This window comes from Haliaeetus albicilla, chromosome 13, assembly GCF_947461875.1.
Source record: "Haliaeetus albicilla chromosome 13, bHalAlb1.1, whole genome shotgun sequence".
NCBI classification, from domain to species: Eukaryota; Metazoa; Chordata; class Aves; order Accipitriformes; family Accipitridae; genus Haliaeetus; species Haliaeetus albicilla.
In genome coordinates, this window is record NC_091495.1 from 29,637,622 (window position 1) to 29,661,429 (window position 23,808).

Sequence of the window (23,808 nt, forward strand, 5' to 3'; positions counted from 1 at the left end):
GGAAAATCGGACCATGGAGCCCGCGTGCGTAGAGGGCCCTGAGCCTGAGAAGGGCATTGGCAGCAGTGTGAGGGCCTTGGAGGAGGCACACCACGACGTGGGCAAACACCCAAAAGCCAGGAGGATGGTGCAGCTCATGAGAACACTGGTACCCGAACGTGCTGCAGGAATGTGGTGGCCATGAAAAATTAGTTCTGGGCTGTATAACAGATATTTACTGTGATGAGTCATCTCTGTCCTGATTCATGTCTGTAAGACTGGGATAACAAGGTCGTCTTAAGTTGTAAACCCTGAAAAGGTTTGGAGGCCTGTGTTCTTCTCCTAGCTGGAGCACAGAGAGCATCTGCTTCCATCATTTACAATGTAGTTGTCAAGACTGCAAGCTCTTTGCCCACGTCCACAGGGAAAGGTATAATTACCTATGTATGGTAAATTAAAAATTGAAACCGTTCGCTGCACTGGAAGCTGACTCAAAAGGGACAGATCATCAGTGGGGGGATGTGATGAGGAGAATAAAGCTACTTCATCACAAACTGGAAAACCGTGGGAGAAAAAACCAAGCAGCCTCTACCTACTATCTACCCATCTATCGGTCATCCACCCATCTCTCTACTAGCAATATATTTGGATGTTTTTATTTAAAAAAATGGGCAAAGGAGTGGTGCGGGGAGGTCTGGCTGGGGCAAGAGGAAAGCGGCTAAAGGACCTTTTCCCTGGCTGGTAAATCCATGCCTGGTCTTCCTTCAAGGCTTCATAGTTTAGAAAGAATTACAGTTTGTTCTTCAAAAGATGTCTCAGTCTGTTACGGATTAAGAAGACAATATGCCTTCCATATTTACTCTCCCTGCAAAGACTGATTTTTGGAGGATTTGCTAGTCACTTCATTTCAGACACATTTCTTAACATGTTTGGATTTCTTTGTGGTTAAACTTAGACTCTGTTCTTCCTGAATCCTATAAGGCTTCCTGTGCTGTGTTTGTCCCTTCACAGTCATTACTGATACATACCCACTGCACTCACTGTGCTCTACTAAAATAATTTTGTCAGGGTAAAAATTACAAATTTAAGTATTCTCTCAGAGGGAGGACCCCAAATACAATTTTGTAACAAAAATTCCCCAATCATTTCCAAACTGAACTTAATTTAAAATGAAAGATAAATCTTTCCCTTTACTACTACCCAGATGTGATCTTCCCAAAGCTTCAGACATGAATAATCCCTCCAAATTTTCCAGCTATTTCAACATCCCAGCCATGCTGAACCCAGCCTGTGGCTCTAGCACCCATTCGGGAAAATCTGCAGACAAGGTCAATACCTGACATTGCTATCCATTAAAATCAATGGTCACACATCTATTACTTTACTTTCTCAGTTCTCATTCCTTTCCATTGCTTGTTTGCAGCTGGACCTCCATTTTGCCCTTTTTAACGGGAACTTGGGAAGTTCCCACTACTTTCCTGTCTCTGCCTCTTCTTTCTTTAGCATTTCTAGTCTCTTTCCCTTATTTTAATACCCATCATTCTCATCTGTTGACTGCAGATCTTGGCCAAATCCTGATAAAGTCAACAGAAAGGTTCTCCCTGGAATTTTAGACATGTTTTTGTTGTGTTTTTCCTTTCCTCTCGTTATTCGTCTTGCTGCCTGGCTGGCTGATTTAAACAAATATTTTCAGAACAAGTTGTCCTCAGTTGACTAAACTGGTAAATAATGGATAAATATAGTTTTGATTGGGAACAGCTTTCTGGCAAAGAATGGAGTACAGCAGTAAAGAAGAATTTTTCTCACCTTAAGTCATGGGATCTGGTTGGTTAAATTAAAACCATTTACTTAACCTGCCTGTACAACACACAAACATCAAAAATGTCCTTTAGCTGTAGTGGTGCTTTGTGCTGCCTTCACTACACTAGCTGCAACACCTGGGCAGTAGTTCTACTTTGTGAAACAGAAATAGCCTGGGCTTTTTTCTTTCTTTGTATCAAAAGCAGCACAAATCTAATTTATATATTTAAGCAAAGGCTCGGCCTTATTTTTCCCAGTCGTTCTTTTTTTTCACCATCTGGAAAGGAAATGTTGTTCTGCCGTAAGCTTCAAGCTTCGACATGTAACAACTGTATTATAAATTCCTTAGTGACCTAAGGCTGGCTACCTACCTGCCTAACAGTCCTGCTGTGCCAGTACTGTCTTCTTATCAAAATGTACTTCACCAAGCCTACAAAAGGGGTTTGCTGTGTTTGTTAGGATGAAACGTTGTATATGGCCTATGAAGCATGCAGAGAACTTTCATAAATTTTTTTTTATGTGTTTATTCACACAGACGGGCTAGAAATAAAAGTATTACAGTGTTCTTGATATACATAGTAAAAATAAAAACCCAACTCACAACAGTAATATGAATATAAGTCATTGTATTTTGAATTTTTATTGTAATAAATTACAGCAATAGTTCACACAACCCAGCTATTATCTCAGATTGTGTCTCTGCAGAATCACAAAAACAATCTGAGTCATCCCAACTTGATTCATGTTCAGTTCCTGTTTGGGAAGGCTCCCCTCGCCATCAGACCGCCTGGTAACTTTTTTTTCTGTGAAAGCTCAGATTCTGTACAACAGTCCCACAGTCTATGGTGGGTTCTGCAGCATGAATCATGGAAAATATGCATCCCTGCTTATTTGTAGCTGGCTATTTTTGCAGAAGTCCATGTGGAAGAATAGCCATGAGAGTTTTTTCTACATGATACATGTGTCTTTTTGGCACTCTGATGGGAATTGTTTAATGGAGACTTATCAAACATATCAAAAGATGCTCAGCATTTGAAGGAGGGAAAAGAGGTAGAGTTGACGTGCAGAGCCAAGACTGAGTATGAACTGGTTTCAGAAAGAAAGAGAGTGATTTTTTCTTTATGAATAAAGCAAGGCAACAGAGAGTTGTTTCGCTGTATCTCCCAGGGTCCTCCTCATGGTCTGTCACTAAATTCTTGTGAAACTTTTATTTATCTTTGTTGTGGCTTTCATTTCACCTACAGATAATAAGTTATTTCATTTAATACATGTGGAATATATTATTTCAATTAGTTCATGGAGCTGATTAATTAATAAACAACTTTGGCATTCTTACCTGAAAAGCATGATAGAAACAGAGAAAATGACTTCTACTTGCCAACCTTCCTTACATCACTTGAGAGAGACCTCTCTGAGCTGAAAATGCAGCACAGTAACTTTATATAATATCTTAGACATGAAGTGAATAATAATGTATGACTTCAGGGATATGAAACTACACAGAATAACAGTGATAGTAGCTAACATCTCTGCAGCTGAACAGTTCAGCAGTAAGCAGCTTTGTTTCTGATAGTGTCCTGCAAAAATATGGTCCTAATTTTACTATTAGTAACAGAGGTAGTATTAAGAGCTGGTAAGAGAATAAAATCATCACTTAAAACATTGGCAGATGTTACAAAGATTAGGGTCGTGATACCTAATGAGGATTAAAGGAACTCTAGAAGAAAAAGTCTGAAGTGCTCAGTCATTTGATGGCTGTCATCCACTGAGCAATAGTCATTTATCCAGTGGGCAAAAGTGAAGCGAGACGCAGAGGAACAAGGTGTAGGGGCTGGACGTGCTGTTGGGAGCACCCTCCACAGGGGACAGGGACCTTAAACAGGACACGCCAGGTCACATCCAGGGCATTGGCTGGACATGAACTGCAGCAGTAAAACTGGTCAAAACCAAATGTGACCCCTGGGAACATTCGTTTTTGGCAGGGAGACCTTGTTTCCTCCGTACGTGTGTTGAGCTCTGAAGCATGGTGTTTGCTTCAGGCACTCCTAAAGACTGCCTGGAAACCAGGGAGGGTGTCGGCAACGGGTCCGAGGGCAGCCAAAAGACTGGAAAGCACCTTCTGGTAGAAGTTGTAGGTACACAGCCTTTTAAGCATGTCATGAAAAGGTTGAAGGATTATTGGTTACAGACAGTAAGTATTTACTTCAGGGTTAATACTCTTCCAATCTAGCAAATAAAGATATAAAAAGATCTGGTGGCTGGAGCTGGACAAATGCGCGGGGGAAAAGGCTACACATTTCACCAGGGAAATACTTAGCTACTGGCATGGATTGCAATAGGTTATTGTGGCTTTTCTACCATTAGTAATTTTTAAATCAAGAATAGATGTTGTTGTTTTTTTTTAATCTAAAAGATGTACTCAAGTTTAAACTGGATCAAATTCAAGGATGTTCTATGTCCTAAATTATATGGTTAGGTGACCACATGGCGACTCCTGGTTTTATAATCTGAAAATCCTTTTGCTCTGACAAATAGAGCTGGAGGAGCTTTAAGTGGGATTGAGAATTTGAATTCATGGATGCTCATTGTGTTTACTGGGGTCAGCTCTCACCTTTCTTCCTTCTCCTGAACCAGCTTAGCACTGACTGGTCCCGGCTGCAGAGCTGCACTAGGCAGACCTGTCCTGCCTAGCCCAAGGATGCTCCTTTTTCACTTATTTCTCTCCTCCCAGGCTGGAACCCCACATTCATTTTTCCGAGGAGCCAGGAGCCACCTTGAACCGGGGAACTTCTGTAGCGCTTTGAGAGTAACCATTCACAAAGACCTTACAGCTCTGAACTACAGCACGCACAAAGAACACTTTTTTTCTAGCAACTACAAAATGCTGCAATAAGCTTTGCTCAGATGAAATCTCTATTAGCAGTAGTGGAGCTTTGTATGTTAGCCACCGAGGATTTGATTATCAGATATTTGTGATTATACGTTCTCTTCGGAAAAACTTGCATTATTTAAGAAGAAAATCAAACTCCAATCAAGCTGTTCAGAGGTTTTGAAATATGCAGATGTAGAGCTCCCAGCTTCCCTGTTTTAGCCATTGGGGTACAGTGCAAAATGCTGCTAAGCAGGCAATAGTCTCAGGATTTATTGCAGTGAATGAACTTATAAATACAGAAAGTTCACAGAAAAGCCTGCTCCTGTGAACTTTCAACCAGCATTTGCAAACTAAAGAAGCCATAGGTTATTTATATAATAAATGGATGCGTCTCTGTCCAACTGTTTAATAAAGATAATATGTGAGAAGCATGAAACAAGTCATTTTCCTCTGCAGTAAAAATACATTTCTTTTATTGGATACAGGACAGTGGCAATAGCAGTTTAAACCTTCTGAAGCTTTTGTGTTTAGAAAATGATACTCTGACAAGAATTATACCAAAAATACAGGTCTTAGAATGGGAATTGTCAGGTCAGATGAGACCAAAATTTGGTAAAGTAATGACTGAATTATCTTGAATTGATGTGTATATATATATATATATATACACACACACTCCATTTAAATAAGATCTTCATACCAAAAGTTAAACTGAACCATGCAATATGATCCAGCAAAATCTTTTTTTTTTATAAATACTCTTTGTCCCCAGGAAGACATGAGGACAGTGATGCTATTGATTTTACAAGCAGATCACCTGTTTCTGGTTGCTTTGGCTATTGGAGTGTGAACACTTATTTGACCTACCGTTGCCATACACCCTACAACTGCCTGCTCCCTACGCGTGCGCTCGCTCTCTCCCCACCACAAAGTCCCGATCAAGGACACATGAATGTTACCAAGCAAGTAACATGAATCGCATCGACACCCTCACAATAATGGTGATTTTTATTTCCTGGGCGGTCCCAAGAGACATGAACACAACCTCCAGGCCGAGGCAGACATTTACTATCCTGTTGCCCGCACAGCTGGCTCCAGGACTGGGAGTCTGGTAAGATGAGTTGAAAATATTATTTCGTTCCCATGCACTCATGTACCAGTTGCAACTCAAATACTTTGAAGAAGTTTTCTCTCTTTAACTATATCTCCACAGATCTGCATTTCAGATTGATGTTATTTGCCAATTCACTTCATTTTGCATCACAACGAGTGCCTACATTAACTGTTGATATTTGGGCTCAACAAGAACAACAGGAGGGAAGTGAGGAGAGGGGAGAGACTAAAATGAAGCGTGAGTGTATTAGTAGCATTTCTAAGCTTGCGTCTGGGTCTACTGAGTCTTTGGCAGCACATTTTTGGTCTCAGAACTGGAGTCGTGGTTGCTCATTACACTGGGCACTTCCCAGGACTGGACCCCGTTCTGTCCCACTGGCACTAACCACACCTGCAGCACGATGTCTGCCACTCTGTAAGCACGGGTCTGCTCATTTAGCTTGCTTAAGTCTTTTCACTTAAGCACACACACGCACACACAACATGCTGGTTTTGAGTCTAGCCCCTCATCCTGAAAGGGCAAAAATGCCCGTCGTTCTTGCTGCCAAAGGACTCCTGAAGCCTTGCATTTTTGGAAGAGGTAAGTGGCGGAGAAGATGGACCTGCAAAGGTAAGAAGGAGCATTCCTCAGAGCTAGAAATTAAAGCACAACTCTAAGATCCCACGATCCAGCTTTATTGATTACAGTAAAGAGCCTCTAGTGACACTCAGTACTGCTTTACTGCTGCTATTAGTATCAGGCAAGGAGATATTGTCTCTGTAAGCCAAAGATTTCACTCCATAGGACTCTATTAGAAAAGCAGAAGGTGAAGCCAGATGATGGAAACCACATTTGTCAAGAGTTTGGTGTGACAGACATCCATTCCTGAGCTGTCATGTGCTGTAGTATCTGCTTTACATTCCTACACAGGATTTTCAAACAGTGAGAGGAAGTGGTCAATCCTTTAAAATATGATAGAGTGATGCTGGCATTGATTTCTGTGGCTGTAGCCATGTGTCAAGGGATTCTTTGTGCTGGCATAGTGAGTTCAATATATGTCTAAATCCTTCATACTTGAATCTCAAAATTTCACTAAAAGAGATGCCAGTAAACTGTTATTTTCTCTAAGCACCAGTTCTCCGTAGATGTAATCATAATAACAGCCATCACATCTGTTCTGACGCTGGCCAACAAAGGCTGAAATCTTGGCCCTGTTGAAATCTTTGGTAAAGATTTGACTGAGAAGCGCAAATAGGGTTTCACACAAAAATAAAAAGACAGAGTGCGGCAGAAATAGGATTTCGTGTAATCATGGTAAAATGGTGGGGTTTTTTGACATCCTGGATGCCAATGCCCTTAGCTTATAAAAGTTCAAGTTTATTTGTGCTAAAATGAAACAAAAAAAAGTTCTCTCCTCATTTCCATCTCGTCCTCCAAAACAGAAAACCTGGCAAGACTGTGTTTCAATGCAGATTCTGGCAGAGCCACTGCCCAGCTAGGTACCAGGCAACATAATGGTGGGTGATGGGGCGAGTCAAATGCCAACTGAATTCCTGCTGGTGAATGCAGGGATTTGGTTCATGTTCTTTAAAGCTGCTGACACCCTGGTCTGCAGCCCCTGACAGTCTTTAGAGAGCATCCAGCCTTCAGACAGAAAGTTTCCTCTTCGCAGAGCTGCTCGAACAAACACCCTGCACTAATCAAAGCAAGTCTGTCCATTGGTTTTAATTGACTTTGGAACACAGCTCTGTAAAACCTGTGGCACCAAATATCTAAACCATGCAAAACATTGTGGAGCATCAGGTCCTTGACCTGTAAGCCGTATGGGATTTCTGACTAAATGTTTCTGAAAGTTGGCTTGATCATAAGGAAAGAGAATGAACTGAACTCACAAACATGCCTCATCTTTTTGGTGACTGTAGGAATTACTATTGGTGTGTTGTACAAAGATTCAAAAACGCTGCCAGAAATTATAAGTGGGAATTTTTATTTTTTTTTTGTTATAGGCCTATTGTCTATTTCTCTTTAGAATTAGTGTTCAGTTATTCACGCCGTTGATTTCATTTAGTTGCTCCTTGTTGATGCGTTCAAAAGAAGGTGGGCAACGTCCAAAGCAGGAGAAACAGCAGATGGCAGCACAGGCTGCGGGATCGGGGCTGTCGGCGCACGGGGGAAATGGGAACCGAGCTGAGAAAAAGTTTTTTGGCGTTTGTTTGCTTTCAGACCTTCTCCTATTCTTTTGGATTGTTTTTTGTTTGCTGGTTTGGGGGTTTTTTCCTTCTGTTTTTTTCTACTCGCTATTGGAAAAAAAGAACAGCAGAGGGGGAAAATTGCTGCGTCAGGTCATCCTGTATTGATTTAGTAGAAGATAGTAAGACCTGATGTGACCTGCTGAAAAGATGACACGAGGTTATGGCCTAGCCTACCAGCGCTTCACGTCGTATTAAACACTCCACAGGGGCAACATCTGGAGGGTTAAACAACTGCTGGGTAATGCAATTTTAAATACCACTTCATCAAAGTAATAGACTCCACAGGACCCTCTTGGGATCTGTAAACTGATGTGTTCCAGGCTTTGTGTGCTGCAGCCCTTTTGTGTAAGACATTAAGGAGAGCCTGATAGCTCTGACTATTGCAGAGTGATAGAACTGAGGTTTGCAAACTCATCTGCAGCACACCGCCTCGCTAGGCCTGGGATCAAATGCATGGCCTTCATGGTTTTTCTCTTCTTTTTTTGCTCAAAGCTTGATAGTTTGTATATCCAAAATTCCTGTGAGGCAAGGAAAAGATTTTAGAACAGATTGACTCGAGTCTATTTTAACAGCAGTGCACAAGCTTCAAAAGGAGATTGGATCCCATGCTTTCTGTTCTCCAGAGTAGTTACAGAGGAGGGAGCAAATCTTCTGTGCACTCTTCATAAGCAGCCAAGATTTCAACCTGAATAACAAGCAGATTCCTCAGATCCTTACCAGACCTGGCTCCTCTCCTGCATTCTTCAAATACAACCAAACCGTAGCTCCAGCAATACAAGTCATGAAGGAAATGTGGTTTCCAATTTGGTGGACCATGGAGGTGGGTGCCACCATCTAGCTGTAAATCAGCACACCTGACAGTTAGTAGAACAGGGTGCAATTTTCCGAAATAACTCCTTCTGCTATTTCAGAGATGCTAAGCAACGATTAAGAAAAGTCCCATTGAATAATTACTCACTTTAGTCCCATTGAATAATTAATCACTTTAAGAGAGGACAGCCCAAGAACTTTCTCTATTGCCCGCTAATGCAACATTTCTGAATCCAAATCCAGCAAAACCCTTAGCCCACGCAGATCCCTGCATCTGGGCAGGCAGAATTTGATAGCTGTCACCAACCAATCTTTGTCACTACCAGGAGCATGTGGAGGGACACTCGGTAACTCCTTTCCAGGGAGAAAAATTTAGAGTAAAGCTTGCAGCCAGCATGAGCCAGCAGCGTTCAACTGAGGTCAAGGGAAAGACTTCGATTCTTTCCGAGCGAATATCTCTCCTCGCTGCTGTCCTTGCTCGCAGATCCTTCTCTCTGCTTTACTGCAATGATTTCAGATCAAAGGGCAGTGGAAAATTCCTCAATTACCTGACATGGTTTCTGTTCAGGAATGTCTCTGGGTAAGCTTTTGTGTGACACCTTTCAAAGAGGAATGCTGATAGTATTCATAGAGCAGGGGGAAGAGGGCTGAAGCTGACAATAAGCCACCATTGCAATTTTATTCTTGTTACTGGGTACTTGTAAACTCTAGGAGATTACAGAGAGACCAGAGAAATGTGGTGGTGTATCTCTGCCTCCACCGAGCCATATAAAATAGTCAGTCTTCAGCTACCTTAGTGTCAGCAGGAGCACAGACTTGAATCGTCCCTGAATTGGGTGCTGCAGCCTCTCCTGACCTCCTCCATGCCATTCCTGCCCAAAATGTTTATATCAGGCAGTCCTGTCCACAGCTAATCATATTAGGTAAGGTCTTCTTCGGAAATTATAATATTTATGAATGCATATATATGAAAGATGCCCTCCCTCACTAACCTAGTTTGTGGCCTATGCTTTAGAAACAGAACTTATTGAGACTGCAGACATATGAGCTACTGTAATTTACTTACTGGAATTATTTTCCATCCCTCGTTACTGCTGAGGAGGCCACGGCTGCCCTCCATCTGTGGAGAGGTCTTCATAAGAAAATGGGGAGCAGTAGGAAAACAGCATGGATTCTCCAAAGAATGCATTAGTTTATTTATTTATTTCAAATGTCTTTCATGTCTTGGCTTTGTGCATCTTTTCCAAGAAGCAAATGCTTCACAGATGGAAAGAAGCAATTTTCAGTTGTAAAAATTCTAAACAGTTCAGGTGAAATGAAAAACAGAGCTTCCTGGAGACACGCCAGCTTTTTTTTTATATTTTTTTTCCCCAGCCTCACTTTGATTGTGAAAATATTCACCCACCTCCAGACTTTATAGCATGAGAAATGCCCTGCCTGGGGTCTACTCCATGCCTGAGGTATCACTGCAGGGTTGATTAGAAAGGAAGGCTCCTATTTCCACACAGACACTACACATCTGCTCTGATTTTCTGCAGGGTAGATTCACAGTAACCCTACTGCAAAAATTGAGTCTTACATAAACCAAGCTTATACTAGCATAGCTCCTCTTCTGGAGGGAGCTCTGTTATGTTGTCATCAGGAAAAGGTCTAATTTGTCCACCGATACTCTGTCTTCTGTCAATTCATATGGCTGGGTAGTAAAATTAGGGGAAAAAAATCATAGGTGATTTGTGAGAAAGAGTAATGAGCTTATTTTTAGATAGCTCCCGCTGATAAAACCTTTCAGGATTTACGGCAGATCAAATTAGCAGCAGCTTTCGTAATTACCCTCAGAACCTTTGGATATCACACACTGCCTACGAGGCACTTAAATCTCCCATGCACTCCCCACGGGGAGCTTAACTCATTCTCCAGGATATCTGCCTCGGAGCCAGACACCTATAGCCAGACACCTATACATCTCTGATCCGCTGTGTGTAAACCACAGCCCAGCAGCAGACAGAAGAGTATGGTCTCCCTTGTGCTGCCAGTGGCCGTGGGTGTGGAGCCGGAGCGATGCCCAGGCAGGACAGGCGTCTGCAATGGAGGGAACGAGCACGGGGGACCGACGCTGCCTCTGGGTGATGGGACGGGGTCCAGCTCCCTGAGCTCTAAATCATTTGGGACACTCAGGATCAGAGACCGAGCGAAGTACAGAAGGCAGCCTGTAATTATTAGCTGCTGCCGCGTCTCCGGGAACGCGGTTCAGAACACGCTATATGCATAATGCTCCGTCACCGTCTGACTTTGGATGTTGCAATGGATTTTACAACGCGCATTTGACAAGCATGTCGTGCGGGGCTCTACAGAAAGAGAGAGAAACACTCAGCGGTGGGTGCTGAATCAGGGTCTAAATGTGTAATCCAAGGTTACTTGCTATAAAGTCTAGGACGTTCCCTGAAAAATGTTGAGTTGTGCAGGAAATGTCTGGTTACTTGTGTAACTGTTTGCAAGATATACAAACTCATCAGGCTCTGACTCCTAAGTCTTATGACAATAATGCATTTTCTTCCAGACATGTTCAATTGCATATCTGATACACATACTGCTCGGCCAAAATGACTTGTTAGTGATTTATTTGGAATATCCAGCCTTTACCATATGACATCACCTCCTTAACTTGATGAAAAAAAGGTTTGGACTGAATTCTTCCCCTTAAAAATAATGGGGCAGCGGTTTCTTGATGCCAATATTTACTGATATCAAAGCAAAATATTGTCTTGGTTATTTGTCTTAATTTAGCCCAAACAGTACACAAAGCACAGTGTACAAAAACAATATGTTCTTTCTTCTAAACCAGATCATCACTTACTAATTACTATATGATTTGAATGAAAACAGAGGCATGATTCAGTGCTGCTTTATAGAAGTTATCTCACTATATTTAGAGGTTTTTTCTTACCCTGATTGATAGAAGGGTCATATATGATGACTTCCTATATCTGCCTTCATCCAAAAATCTCTGAAGGATTGCTTTTTAATTGTCTATTATACAAAACACAGCAGAATAAGACCCAGATCTTTTGCTAAGATTGCTAAGAAACAGCTACATTATGTATACTTATAGTGATATACATAGTGTGTATATATGTGTGCATCTCTGTGTGTGCATGCTCACACATATATAATCAATTTTTAAACTTTAATTTAAGCTTACAGGTCCCAGTGGTATCTGAACATTCCTAAAATTCAGGTGTTGCATTTGGATAGATTTTGCACAGACCATTTAATGTATCTAAATCCAACACAAAATCCAAGCCTGTATTACAGCAAGTTAATGTGAGAACTGATATGTCCAGAGAGGATCCTTTGCTTCTTAGCGCGGACCTGGATGCAGCCAGAGATGCGCCTTACCTTCCTGTGATTTCTGTCCTCTTTGGAAACTCACATGGAAACTCAAGGGTTGCAAGCTCAGGTAAAGCATCAAAGAAAAAGAAACTTAAAGCAAGAACTGCTGCATGAATACCTAGAAGACTTTGTACAGAACTAGTCTGCTTCCAGCACACTAGGAAAACAAGATCTGATCCAAGATTTTTGACTGAGGACTCTAGGACACATTTGCCTGTGAATGAATCTCTCCCCTGTTAGATTTCTATTGCCCAAGAAATCTTTAGCAGAAACTATGAATGCATTTCTCTCAAACCTTTCTAACATAACACCCCTTGTTTACACGCATTCAGCAGACCTTTGCTTCCATCCGCATCGGGCGCTTTCTCCTCCTGTCTTTTCTCTAACAGTTCCCGTACCAGGCTCCTGTACCACGGGTGGTGTGGTGCAATGGGAACCACGGCGTGTCAGCGGTGAACACAGTGAAGCCCATTCATCGACTTCTCCTGTGCTTCACTGACTACAAACGTGCCCAAACAGTGCCAAGAACATCCAACACGAACTTTTTAGCCATAGCTCATGCATTGTTGCTTCTGCGTGGAAGGAGGGAGGAGAATTTCTGCCCGGTTGCCACTAGATGGAGTGAAGCCAAAACTGTACATTTAATTAGTCTTGTGATGGAAACTCATCCATTTCATATATAGTTTTTTTTCTTAAGTGAGTCTATTAACCTGAAAACCAAGCCTGTCTGGCTGTAGGTGGATTGAAAGAGCCCTGTTTATTTTAGTATGCTGCACTGATCTGTAACCAGGGTTCACTCAAAGGATTCATGGCACATAGACTTTCCAGTTTGTACATTGGAGAACAGAAGTCAACATTCTTAAAAGACTAGTTACCTTCTTTGTCCTCCAGCACCCAATTCAGACGAGTAAATAGGAGTCTAAATTATGGAGAAAGCCCCCAAGCTGTGACTGTGCAGGTACACAGGTTCTATCTTTAGGCATTTAAGGTAGATTATTAATATCTGATGGTGTCAACATCCTTGAAAGAGCTTATCAATAGTCCATCTTCCCTCCTTCTCTTTCACTCTGTTAGCATGCCTTTTGCACTTGTCCATGTGAGCATCTAAACTCCCATCCTCTGCTCAACTAATTACATAGTAATAATACATGGGGAAATCACAAAACATTTCCTCTTGGGGTGCGGCAAATTATCACTTACACTGTTTTCACAGCACAGGTGGTATTCCCAGATGTGGCAATCCCAGCATTGCCCTAGTTCTGATTCCAACTAGGGGAGTTTTACTATTGCCTTAAATGGCAGCTGACAATAAGATAACAGTTATGGCTTCTGAAAATCTACTGCATACAGATGTGCATTTTGAAAAGTACAGTGCAGTTTGAATGGTGAGCATACACATATAAAGGTCATTATACTGTCATTTTTGTAATTGTGACAATTCTGCATATACATCAAACTACTGAACCCCCTGAAAGAAAGTCCAAAGATGCTTTATGTACTGTTTTGCTTAGTTCACAGACTAGACTAGACTAGATTAGACTAGATTAGACTAGACTATTTCAGGTAGAAGGGACCTACAGTGATTACCTAGTCCAACTGCCAGACCAATTCAGGGCTGACCAAAAGTTAAAGCATGTTATTAAAGGCATTGTGCAAATGCCTCTTAAACACTGACAGGCTTAGGGCATCGACCACCTCTCTAGGAAGCCTGTTGCAGTGTTTGACCACCCTCTCAATATCTATTCCAGTCCTGAGAATGTTTATGTCCTATCACACCTTATTTTGTGGGAAAGTAATTCATTCATTCATACTCTTCCTTGAATCAAAATTATAAGCTATTTTTTACCTTTATTCCTTCTGAAGCAGGAAACATTTCTACTTCACAAACTTTGAAGATCTTCTGCTAACCAAATGAAAGCCGTGGAGATCTCTGCTACCACTAATACTCTTCCAGATGAGGCTGCTTGGATGTTATTTCTTTTCCACCAAGTGAGGCTCCTTTTTACTATACTCAGTGATGAAATGATTTAAGGCAATAGCTGGTCAGAAATCCAAATATATCTCATCAAGAGCTTTTTAAAAGAAAATGTTGTTGAGGAATGTTTCTGCTTGAAGAATAATCTTGTATTTTCTCCAGGGGGTTTTGAACAGATTCGGGAAAAAATAGAAACTTCGAAACAGAATGATGAATCTACTTAAAGTATTCTGTTATGGTATTTTTTGCAATTTTTTTTAGAAAGCAATGAAATTACGATTTATAACAAGACAAGAAATTACAAATGTATTTTATATTAATTGATCTTTTGACTTGAAACACCATTTTGTTTCAGATTGTAAAACTGATTAGTGGAAATTACAGGTAATCTGGACAGCAAAAAAAGTTGCCATTTCAGCATAGACTACATCAATTTGAAATGAAAAGAATGTTTCTGCATGCGAGAATATTTCAGCCTCTTCTACAGAGCTGCCCATGCCAAACGCTTCCCTCTCCATGTTGTGCCTGCATGCATCCAGACTGTCGGGGTTTAATAACCAGAGGTGGCTTGTGAGGTCTCAGTTGTGCAAGCAAAGCTGATTTTTGCCGCTCCAAGGTTAGTGGAGCAGGGTGAGAGCCAGGCATTCCTCTCATGGCCAGGAGAGGAAGAGTGGGCAGGAACATAAGAGTGATGAAGAAAGAGCCAAGCGAAAGTATCAGCGATTCAGGCTTGCTGCTCCTGATGCTTCCAGGGGGACAGGGAAACTGAGCCCAGCTGGGCTGCTTCCAGCCCAGGACTGTGACAACTTCCCACATCCCAGCTCTTTCTTCAACAAAGCAACGGAAACCTCCAGGTTAGACCTCTGGCATAGGCAGAGTCTGGTTCCCCCCGCCTCTTCCGCAGTAGTGTCCTGCCAAAGCAACTTGACCAGGCCTACCATTAGTTCTGATTTTGACTAATAATCCACTGACTTTGCTCAGTTCAAGAGTACCATGCCAGAATTTACAGAGTATTTAGGTGAGACACATGTCTTCTGCTACCAAAGCGTATGAACCCCTCATCAACCAAATTATTTTTCTTACTGAAACTGTGAGCTGGATGGAGCTGGCATATCATAACTTTCCAAACAAGAGTTTGGCTAGGCTATCCTACGTGCTACAGGACTTTTTGACACAAAAATGAAGACTTCATTTATCCTTCTTCACTAATAAATTTATGATTGTATTAAGTCCCTCTTCCTTGACATCCCTGCTGGAGTATTAGTTTAGTATCACAGCTTATGAACATCAGGCACATCAACAGCTCTTGCAATTAACACAGATTTGTCTTTCAGGACTCTCATACATGTCTTCGAATAATTCCCCATCCTATTTTCTTCACAAAACTGGGCACCATGGTATTAAAAATGTGCTACAAAGGAGCTGACAATTATTTGTTGCTTTGAGTAAACACTTTGAGTGTAGCCATTAATATCCATATACATTTCTAATCTGCATGGGTGAGGGGTTCCACCACAACTACCTAACTTTCGTTTCCTAAAAATTAGGCATCAGATAGAAAGGACTTCTCTAGCTTTTCTTGGTACTCAGTGGAGAGAAAGAAGCACTTTCATAGGGCAAATCATTTCTTCTGAAGACACGTATAAGGCTATGGCATCAATAACTCTACAGAGATATTTTTCTCTCTGCCAGTCATAAAATGGGACCTAGGTGACTAACTTAAAGTAGATAACTAATTTTTTAGAAGCTAAAGTTAGGGCAGATGGATCCCAACAGCTATGTCTTAACTTTAGCATGTAGTGAAAAAATGGTTTCATGTCAATTAAAAAGCTCTGTATCAGGAATATAGCTATGCATATGCTAATGCATATGTATTTAAATATTAATGAGTCTATCTAAACCCCCATATAGGTACAACTACATTATACTAATTTGCACCAACTACATTTATTTCAAGATAGGTTTTCTTTGTGTCTCTTTCCTTTCTGACCTACCTTTCTATCTCTTCATAGTCTGGAAGACATCACTGCCTAAATACTTGATATGTGGTCATAGGTTTTTTAACTTATTGAAGAAAAAGCATTTGGAAACATCTCACTCTCTTCATTGCATATTGCTTGGCAATATTCTATAGTGCAAAAGTGGTTTTAAAATTGGGTTGCTTCCTGTTGCTCAGCTTGTAAGCTTCAAGTCTTTATATAATTTTGCAGCTGTGAAATATCATTCCATTCTAAGGCTGTAAAGAAAATTGCTTCCTTCTCTGTTGTTCAGGCAGGACCACCAAGCAAAGGGGAGAAAGGATCCTGCTAGGAGCTGTGCTGGCTCTGCCTGAGGTCAGAGCAGGGGAAAGCGAGCGGCTGCTGTTCATGTACGCACAGCATTTGTTCCGAATGTGTTTGTGCCAACAGCATGTGCCTGGGACAGACACAGCTCTGTCAGTCTGTCCTTGCCATTGAAATCTGTTATTCAGCCACCCCAGTGCTAGGCCTGTCCTTAGTCGGGAAAGAAAATTATGCCAACGAAAGTGATTCTTTTTTGATATGGAAAAACGTCAGAAGGGGCTAGGATAAGATTAGCAAAACAATTTCCATTGCTGACCAAACACAAATTTAAACTCAGGTCACCAAAGGTGAAATGTCACTACACCGAGTTATGTAGTTTTGACTTCCCAGTTAATCCTTATTTCAAGGTAATGAAACTCAACTGTCAGCTGGAATACAGCGTCCAGCCCCAGTATCCACACCTTCAAAAGGATTTTGAAAAATTGGAAAGCGTTCAGAAAACTGCTTCAGGAATGCTTTGAGAACTCTTTAATCCAGCAGACAAAGGCATAACAAGATCCAGTATCAGAAAGCTATGTTTTGAAATATTCAGATTAGAAATAAGGGGTATGAGAATTGCATAGACAGGGAGGGACTTGCTAGGTTCTCCATCACTGCAAACTCCTGAATCTAGACTGGTTTATCTTGTAAAAAAGATCATCCTCTGCTTAACTAGAACTATGGATTTGAGGCCACAATTGGCAAGATTTGTCAGATTCCCTTTGGGCCTTGGTAAGAAAGAAGTCAATGGAAAGCAAGGTACTTAATTTCAAGCCTTATGCCTCATGTCTTCTCTTTTTGAGTATGCATGTAAAAGCTGGTACAGTAGTCTCATACCCAAAGGAAAATCTGAGCCAAGCTTTTGATAAATTCTGATAATTGGTTATTTTAAACTATGTTCTTAGATTCTTATAGATAAAAAAAATATATTGTGTCCCTTTTTATTTTTTTTATAGAAGAGTGGTGAATTTTCATCCAAATGTATATATATGTTCAAAGTAGCTGGAGAAGAGGTTATGCTGCAAAAAGCAGCTATAGAAAACAATTTGCTCTAGGACTCTTCCTTACCATACTTATTCAATATCCACTTCCAAATCATAAGCTCATCAGATTTGGTCAGTATTTAGAGCCATTCAGCTATATTTTCATTAAAAGTATTTGCTGTAAATATACTTGAGAACTTTCATATTTTTTTTATATTTGATATTCTTATTGCAATGGTTACCTGGTATTGTTATGCTGCCTGAGTGGGTGAGTGGTCTAACACATCCAGTGCAAATATTTGCATGTTCAGATTGAAGTGTCGCATCCACAGATGTTTGCTTGAATAAAACTTCATTATTTAACCAGAATATGAAAAAGTGCATAAGCAAAACTGAAATTATTTAAAGTCCTAAAAATATTCTCCAAGTACTTTGCACCAGTGCAATGAACATTCAGAGGACAGTGGTGTGATACATCAGAGACTTCCAATCTCGCCTTCTATTTCACACATTATTTTTCTAGGTGGTATGCTGCCCTGTTTACCTATTGCTGCTCCATCTCTTCTTTCAATGTAACTTTATAATTGTCAAATCCTTCTGTCACCAGAGCTTTCCCAGGCTTTTCCTCATGCCTGTTTTCTTCCCATCCTGACCACTCCAGTTCCAGGTTATTCTACTCCAACAGACCCTAGATTTAGAAAAGTATATTACTTGTGAAAATAAGGGGGCATGTGCAAGTCACCTTGCTGGAGGTACACTGTGAAGTTCTCATCTGCAGTGCATTTTTCCACTGCAGATGGCCAGGGCACCTGAATGGAGTATATAGTACTTCAAGTACATAGTACTTCATTACATGAAGTCATATTGCCACTCTGTGTTACCCACAGCCCTCAGGAGCTGCAGAAGTCCTAACCCTTATCTCTAAACGCTAAGCCTCAGAAGCTTATTTCTGAGTTTCCTAATGGTTAGAGGGAACGGCACTAAGCCTGTCTTCTTATATAACATTTAAGCAGACAGTGATGGAGTTGAAAGCAGACCTGAAGATGTGCTTATATATTCAGAAGTTTGTCTGTTTTTCTCTAATTATATGAGTTAGCTTAATAGGAGTCAATAGTATGAACTGTACCCATCTATCACCACCACCCCCCCCCCCACTTCTCAACAAGAAGACTCATAAGGTTGATCAATGCAAATAGAGATCTAGAACTAGAAGAAAGATAATTATGAGGGGTCTTGCCTTCTTGTTTCTAGTATGATCTCAGTGGTCTAATCTTGTTTCTTTAGCATGCAAATTTCTCCTTATTCCTACCCAGGCTTACTGTCATATATAGAAAAGTGGATTATTCAGAACCTACATAGCATGGCATGAAAAGAGACAAAAGTACACACAGCAGTACTGTCATTTTTAACTTGCTGAATATCCTCAAGGACTTCGGACCTGGAGGTTTTATAAATACCTGGCTGTAATCAAATACGTCCCTTGGAGAAAGGATGATGCTTTTCCAAAAGCAGTGTCAAGCACTCATGACACCTGCAGACCCTGTAAAATAGTAAACGTTCCTGTGCTGCCTTGGCTGCTTTGTGTTCTGTATGGATGATTCCCTTCTTGTCCCTGCATAATTTAACAGGAATTAAAATGTATAGCGTATTTTATGTATTACTGATATCAGAATGGATTTACTGATGCTTGTGCATTCACTACGCACTTATGTGAATAGTAAGACATCTCATTTTCTGTAAACTGAATATTTACTAGTTGTTCAGCATAGCTACCTGAAGCACCCCACCCTTTGATGTTTAATACTCTGGCAATAATCCCAGTCCATCACCAAGAAACTCCCTAAGTAGTTTGCTTGAATATTCATAAAGGCTAGTTGCTTTCTGAGACTGGACAGACATAGGCATTAACTCAGGCTCCCGCTCAGCCTCCCACGAGGCAGCAGGCGAGTTAGGTGAGCAGCGAGCGGTCCTCCGGGAACTCGGGGCGGCAGAACCGCGGCCACCGACCAGGCTGCCCCAGAGCCCCAGCCCGGAGCGGGAAGGTGGCACGCCATGCTCCTAGCATTTGTGACAGTCGTTCAAACGCCAGATTTCCTCGAGACATATCTTATTTGGTAGTTCTGCTCTCTTATCAGTTTGAACCTTATATTTGTACCTTTGAGGAAAAGGACATGGCCAGCTCAAATTCCAGAAATTCCTAGCTTCTCCAAGAAGAGGAAAAGACAAATCTTTATTTCTTTTTTTCTTAAATTCACTGTGTGTAAATATTCTCAACATATATACATCATTTTAATTGCATAACACAGTATTTGGGATCATTTTGTTATTTAAAAGAAGACTCTTCGTAGTGAATCCACCCACAGCTGACAAAGATCCATTATTAACTAGTAAAAAAAAAAGAAGTAACTGGAGGAATGAAGAAACAAAATGCTATATTACTTAATACATGTATATATCTCAAAGTTAAGCTGGATAATTTAGTCAGAACTGGGCAGGCATTATTGTGTGACATTAGGAGCAGAGAGAAGGAAAAAAAAATCCCATCACTTACATGGAGTCGATGAATGATGTATTAACTGTGCGTAAATTGTATAAAACAGGCCAGGCAGATTGACAAAACTTGGCAAAAATAATTCAATCCACAGAGTCAAATTACGCAATAAAAACAAGCTGGTGCTATTCAAACTGGTACATTTCACTTACAAAAAGGCGGAAATATTCCTAGATTCCCAACAAATCATAGATTCCACTTGTTTTGGCCAAATCTTGTTCCCTTTCTACTTCATGCAATGTGAATGTTTTTGTAGTGCTACAAATCTTGTTGTCGTTCAGTTTTCCTGGTCCCTGATCACATCTATTTATTTCCTAGGGTTATGAAAAAAAGCCTCTTAAGAAAATAACATAAGGGGATGTAGACGAGACATTATGTTTATGAGGCTTCCTAAAGAACAGGACTTGCAGGGACAGTCATATGTGGCAAATGTTATGTTATAGGATCTTCTGTGCTCTGTCACCTCATTACCTCATTCAGTAGCAGCTTAATATTATTTCTCCATAACAATTAGCTGACATGTTCACAATATGTTTGAAATATTGAAAGAGGATACTATCCTTTTGTTTAAACTGATGATTTCAGTGAAATGCTGGTGTATTTCCTAAAACAACCACTGCCAGTCACTATCAGTGAGATAAAGTTAGGTTTAATTAAAATATCTAATGCAATTGCACCATGTGATATTAATATACTTTTCCCTTGCGTGCTGTACATATTAAATTGTTATCATATGTATTCCGTCCTCAACATATCCCTGGCAGGATTCTTGTCACTTAAATTCTGCCCTGCTGTCAGAAGAAACCATCCATCATTTTATTTGTTTGCTTGGAGCATCCTTCGCTGCTTGGGGTGGGGGTGGGCTCCGTTTGCTTTGGGCAACTCAAACATCTCCCACAGCCAGCTCGCTCTGTCATAGTGAGGAAGAAAATCCTTGTTAAATTTGAAGGAGACATGGTCTCGGTCATAGACAGCAGTGGGCTGCCTGTACAGCAGTAATAGGGGAAAGCCCGAAGTACACAGAGTGAAAGAGCTGGAGCTTTCCTAACAAGGTGTAACAGTGACTTAGCAGGCTGAGAATTGTCTTTTCCTCTTCTGCTGTGATGTGAGGTCCACAAACAAGGACAACATGGTGCTTTGGGTGAGTTTTTTGTCGTTTGGGACTTGCTGCAACTGATTAGTCTTCTTTCATCTTAGGGAAGTTTTGAACCATTTTGCCTCTGAAACACCAGAGATGTGAAACACCTCGAACTCAAGCAAGAAGCTGGAGCACGTTATACAAAGATACAATATCTATGGCTGGGTTATAGACCAGGTTTTGCAAGGAAAACCTCCAGGAGATTAGGAACTAAAGAGGAGCAAGGAAATGTTAGCTGACGCAGCTGGAGAAAAAATACCCCCAAGATTTTGAAACTTCGTGTTTTACTTTTTCTTCCTTTCCAACTGCATGAACTTGTGCTGTTTGGGAGTAGAGGGAGACGTCACACAAAGAGCACCACTTGTAAGAATCTCACTCAACACATTTTCATGAAAGAAATTAACCAGGGACCCAGTTAATTACTCACAGTTCTTGGAAGAAGATATATTGGCTGCCTTCCTGGTTCCACACATATTGCCTTTATTAGTCGTTATACAGCAAGTGAATCATACATGACAGAGCTGGTCTGGCTCTAATATTTTGAGGTTATCTGGTCCTATTTAGTGACATTCCCTAGAGATCCAGATGTCCCCACAGCCCCTCATGACAGTGAAGAAGGCAGAGAACTCACCCCAAATGGGCTTCTGCTCTCTGCTGCTCATGTCTCTTCTTTGGCTAGGTAGTCTCTCAATCCAACCAGAGAAAACAGAGATGGAGTGGAAGTTAACTGCTCTCACTCATTCAATTCATCTTGGATTTAGGCAGTACCATCTGCTCTTAAAACCACTAGAGCATCATCAAAACAGGGTAAAAAAGGAGTGTCTATGTTTAATTTAGAGAAGGGGAATGACAGACCCCAGATAGCTTAACATTAGTTTATTCTTTTAAATGTCATTGAAAGTAGTTCCAAGCAAAAATCAAGATCTATGCTGTAGAGTGTATGAAACAGAAAATACAGGCCTGGGCATTTGTAATGCTTTGGCATATGAGGTCACTGCTTTCCCTCTAGATGAGCAATTTTCAAAAGGTTCTAGGTGGCTCAGGTTCCTTGAACTATTTTGGAGAATTCAAGGATTTTGTAAAGGGTTCATGACTTAAGGAATCACAGCTTTAAAAATAGTGTTGAGAAGCACGCTTTGGGCTACCATGTTCTGAGAAAGGACCAGTGAATATCTACAGACCCATTCTGTGTTAAAAGGGAATGATAGCTTTAACATTTCATACCCTCCTTCCCTCTGCTTTTTTCTCTTCTTCACTAGTTACCCCTTGCCTTACCACAATCTCCTCAAAACCACTATGGCAGCATGTATCGTTAAGCCTTCACCAGGCTAAGTAAGAATCATCCCCAGGCCGGAACAAAATTCCAGTCAAGGATTTTATTTCAGGCCCGGTGTGTACTCATCTTTTTTAACCTGGTAAACTGAATTTGTGAGCCTTCTGGAGAGTTTCCAAAGGTAGATGTGTGAGGAGCAATCATTTCCTCCAAGAAAACCCACAAAGGAGAGGCAACTTTCAAATACTTAAAGCCCAAGTTCCAGGAACATACAGATGGGCTCAGGGCATCTGGATAGAGCTTGGCTCAAATGACATTTTACTGGGAATGAAGTGAAAGAAGATAAAGGTAGAGAAAGGTGCTAGCACTTCCTTTTCCTTCTAAGGAGCACGCAGAGTAATTTATATTTGAAGTCAGAATCAGGCAAGAGTGAGAAAGTTTCATTCATGTCTGCTGTGAAATACAAAGTTGGCATTTTTAACAGGAATTGTTTTATCCATGTTAATAAAGTTCATTATTGTGGCTTGGATGAAGTATTTACTCATGTCCCGGGATGGGATGTTGCCCTGTCTCAGGTAGAGACATATTTTAGAGTTGTTCTTTCATAGCAGAGATAAAGTACTGAAAAAACAGGATCCGAATTACCACTGCTTAGAGTGCTTTTCTGGCTTGAATCCACAATGTTAGAAAGAACTCCAAATTTAAAAAAACAGGTGCACTATGTCCAAAGGCATTTAGGTGCCTAATTGTCTATGAAAACAGTACGAGCTGTTGAAGATCTTGACAAGTGTGATTAATTTTAAGGGGACGCGACAATCTCCTGCATTCTCACAGCTTCTCCTAAGCCGCGACCCAGTATTGCTGCTACGACCTATTCCACAGGCGGCTGTATTATCATGCAGATAAGCTACGTGCCAAACGCTCTGCGTCAGCAGTGGGATATCACGTTTCATAATTCCCATTCAGCATGGCTTTAACTGGGAGTTATTGAGGAGCCGAAAGTGGAATACTTGCCCGAAGTGACTATAGCTGGGGTGGGTCCAGCCACTGAGACTGAGGAAACTCAAGACCAGGAGTCAGTCACCAAGGACAGAGCAGCCCAAGGCTCCAGATGGAAAGGACACTCAGGAAAAGAGAGAAATCAAGGCTACCCCAAACCAAAGAGCAAATCAAGAGCAAGGTCAGGAAATCAAAGAGCTTGTACTAAAAGTCTTGGATAAAGACAAGTTAGGACTAGAACGAGGTAGGGCAGGTCGGTCAAGAGGCAGGAACTGCACAGAACCACAGGGGATGCAAGGCAGTGAAAGCAGTTTGTGGGGTTGCCCGCTGTGCCTGACTCAGAAACGTATGCCGGCCCCCAGATGTTCAGGC

The 23,808-nt window shown here is 41.1% G+C and overlaps 1 protein-coding gene across 1 annotated transcript in view; it reads left to right on the forward strand.

The window, feature by feature from the left end:
• RGS7 (regulator of G protein signaling 7) overlaps positions 1 to 5,091 on the forward strand; it is a 296,147-nt gene extending 291,056 nt beyond the window's left edge. The window contains exon 17 of the mRNA XM_069800647.1: positions 4,511 to 5,091. Within this exon, the coding sequence (XP_069656748.1) occupies positions 4,511 to 4,672 (162 nt within the window). The 3' untranslated portion in view covers positions 4,673 to 5,091. The remainder of the gene's footprint in view (positions 1 to 4,510) is intronic.
• Positions 5,092 to 23,808: the final 18,717 nt, after the last annotated feature.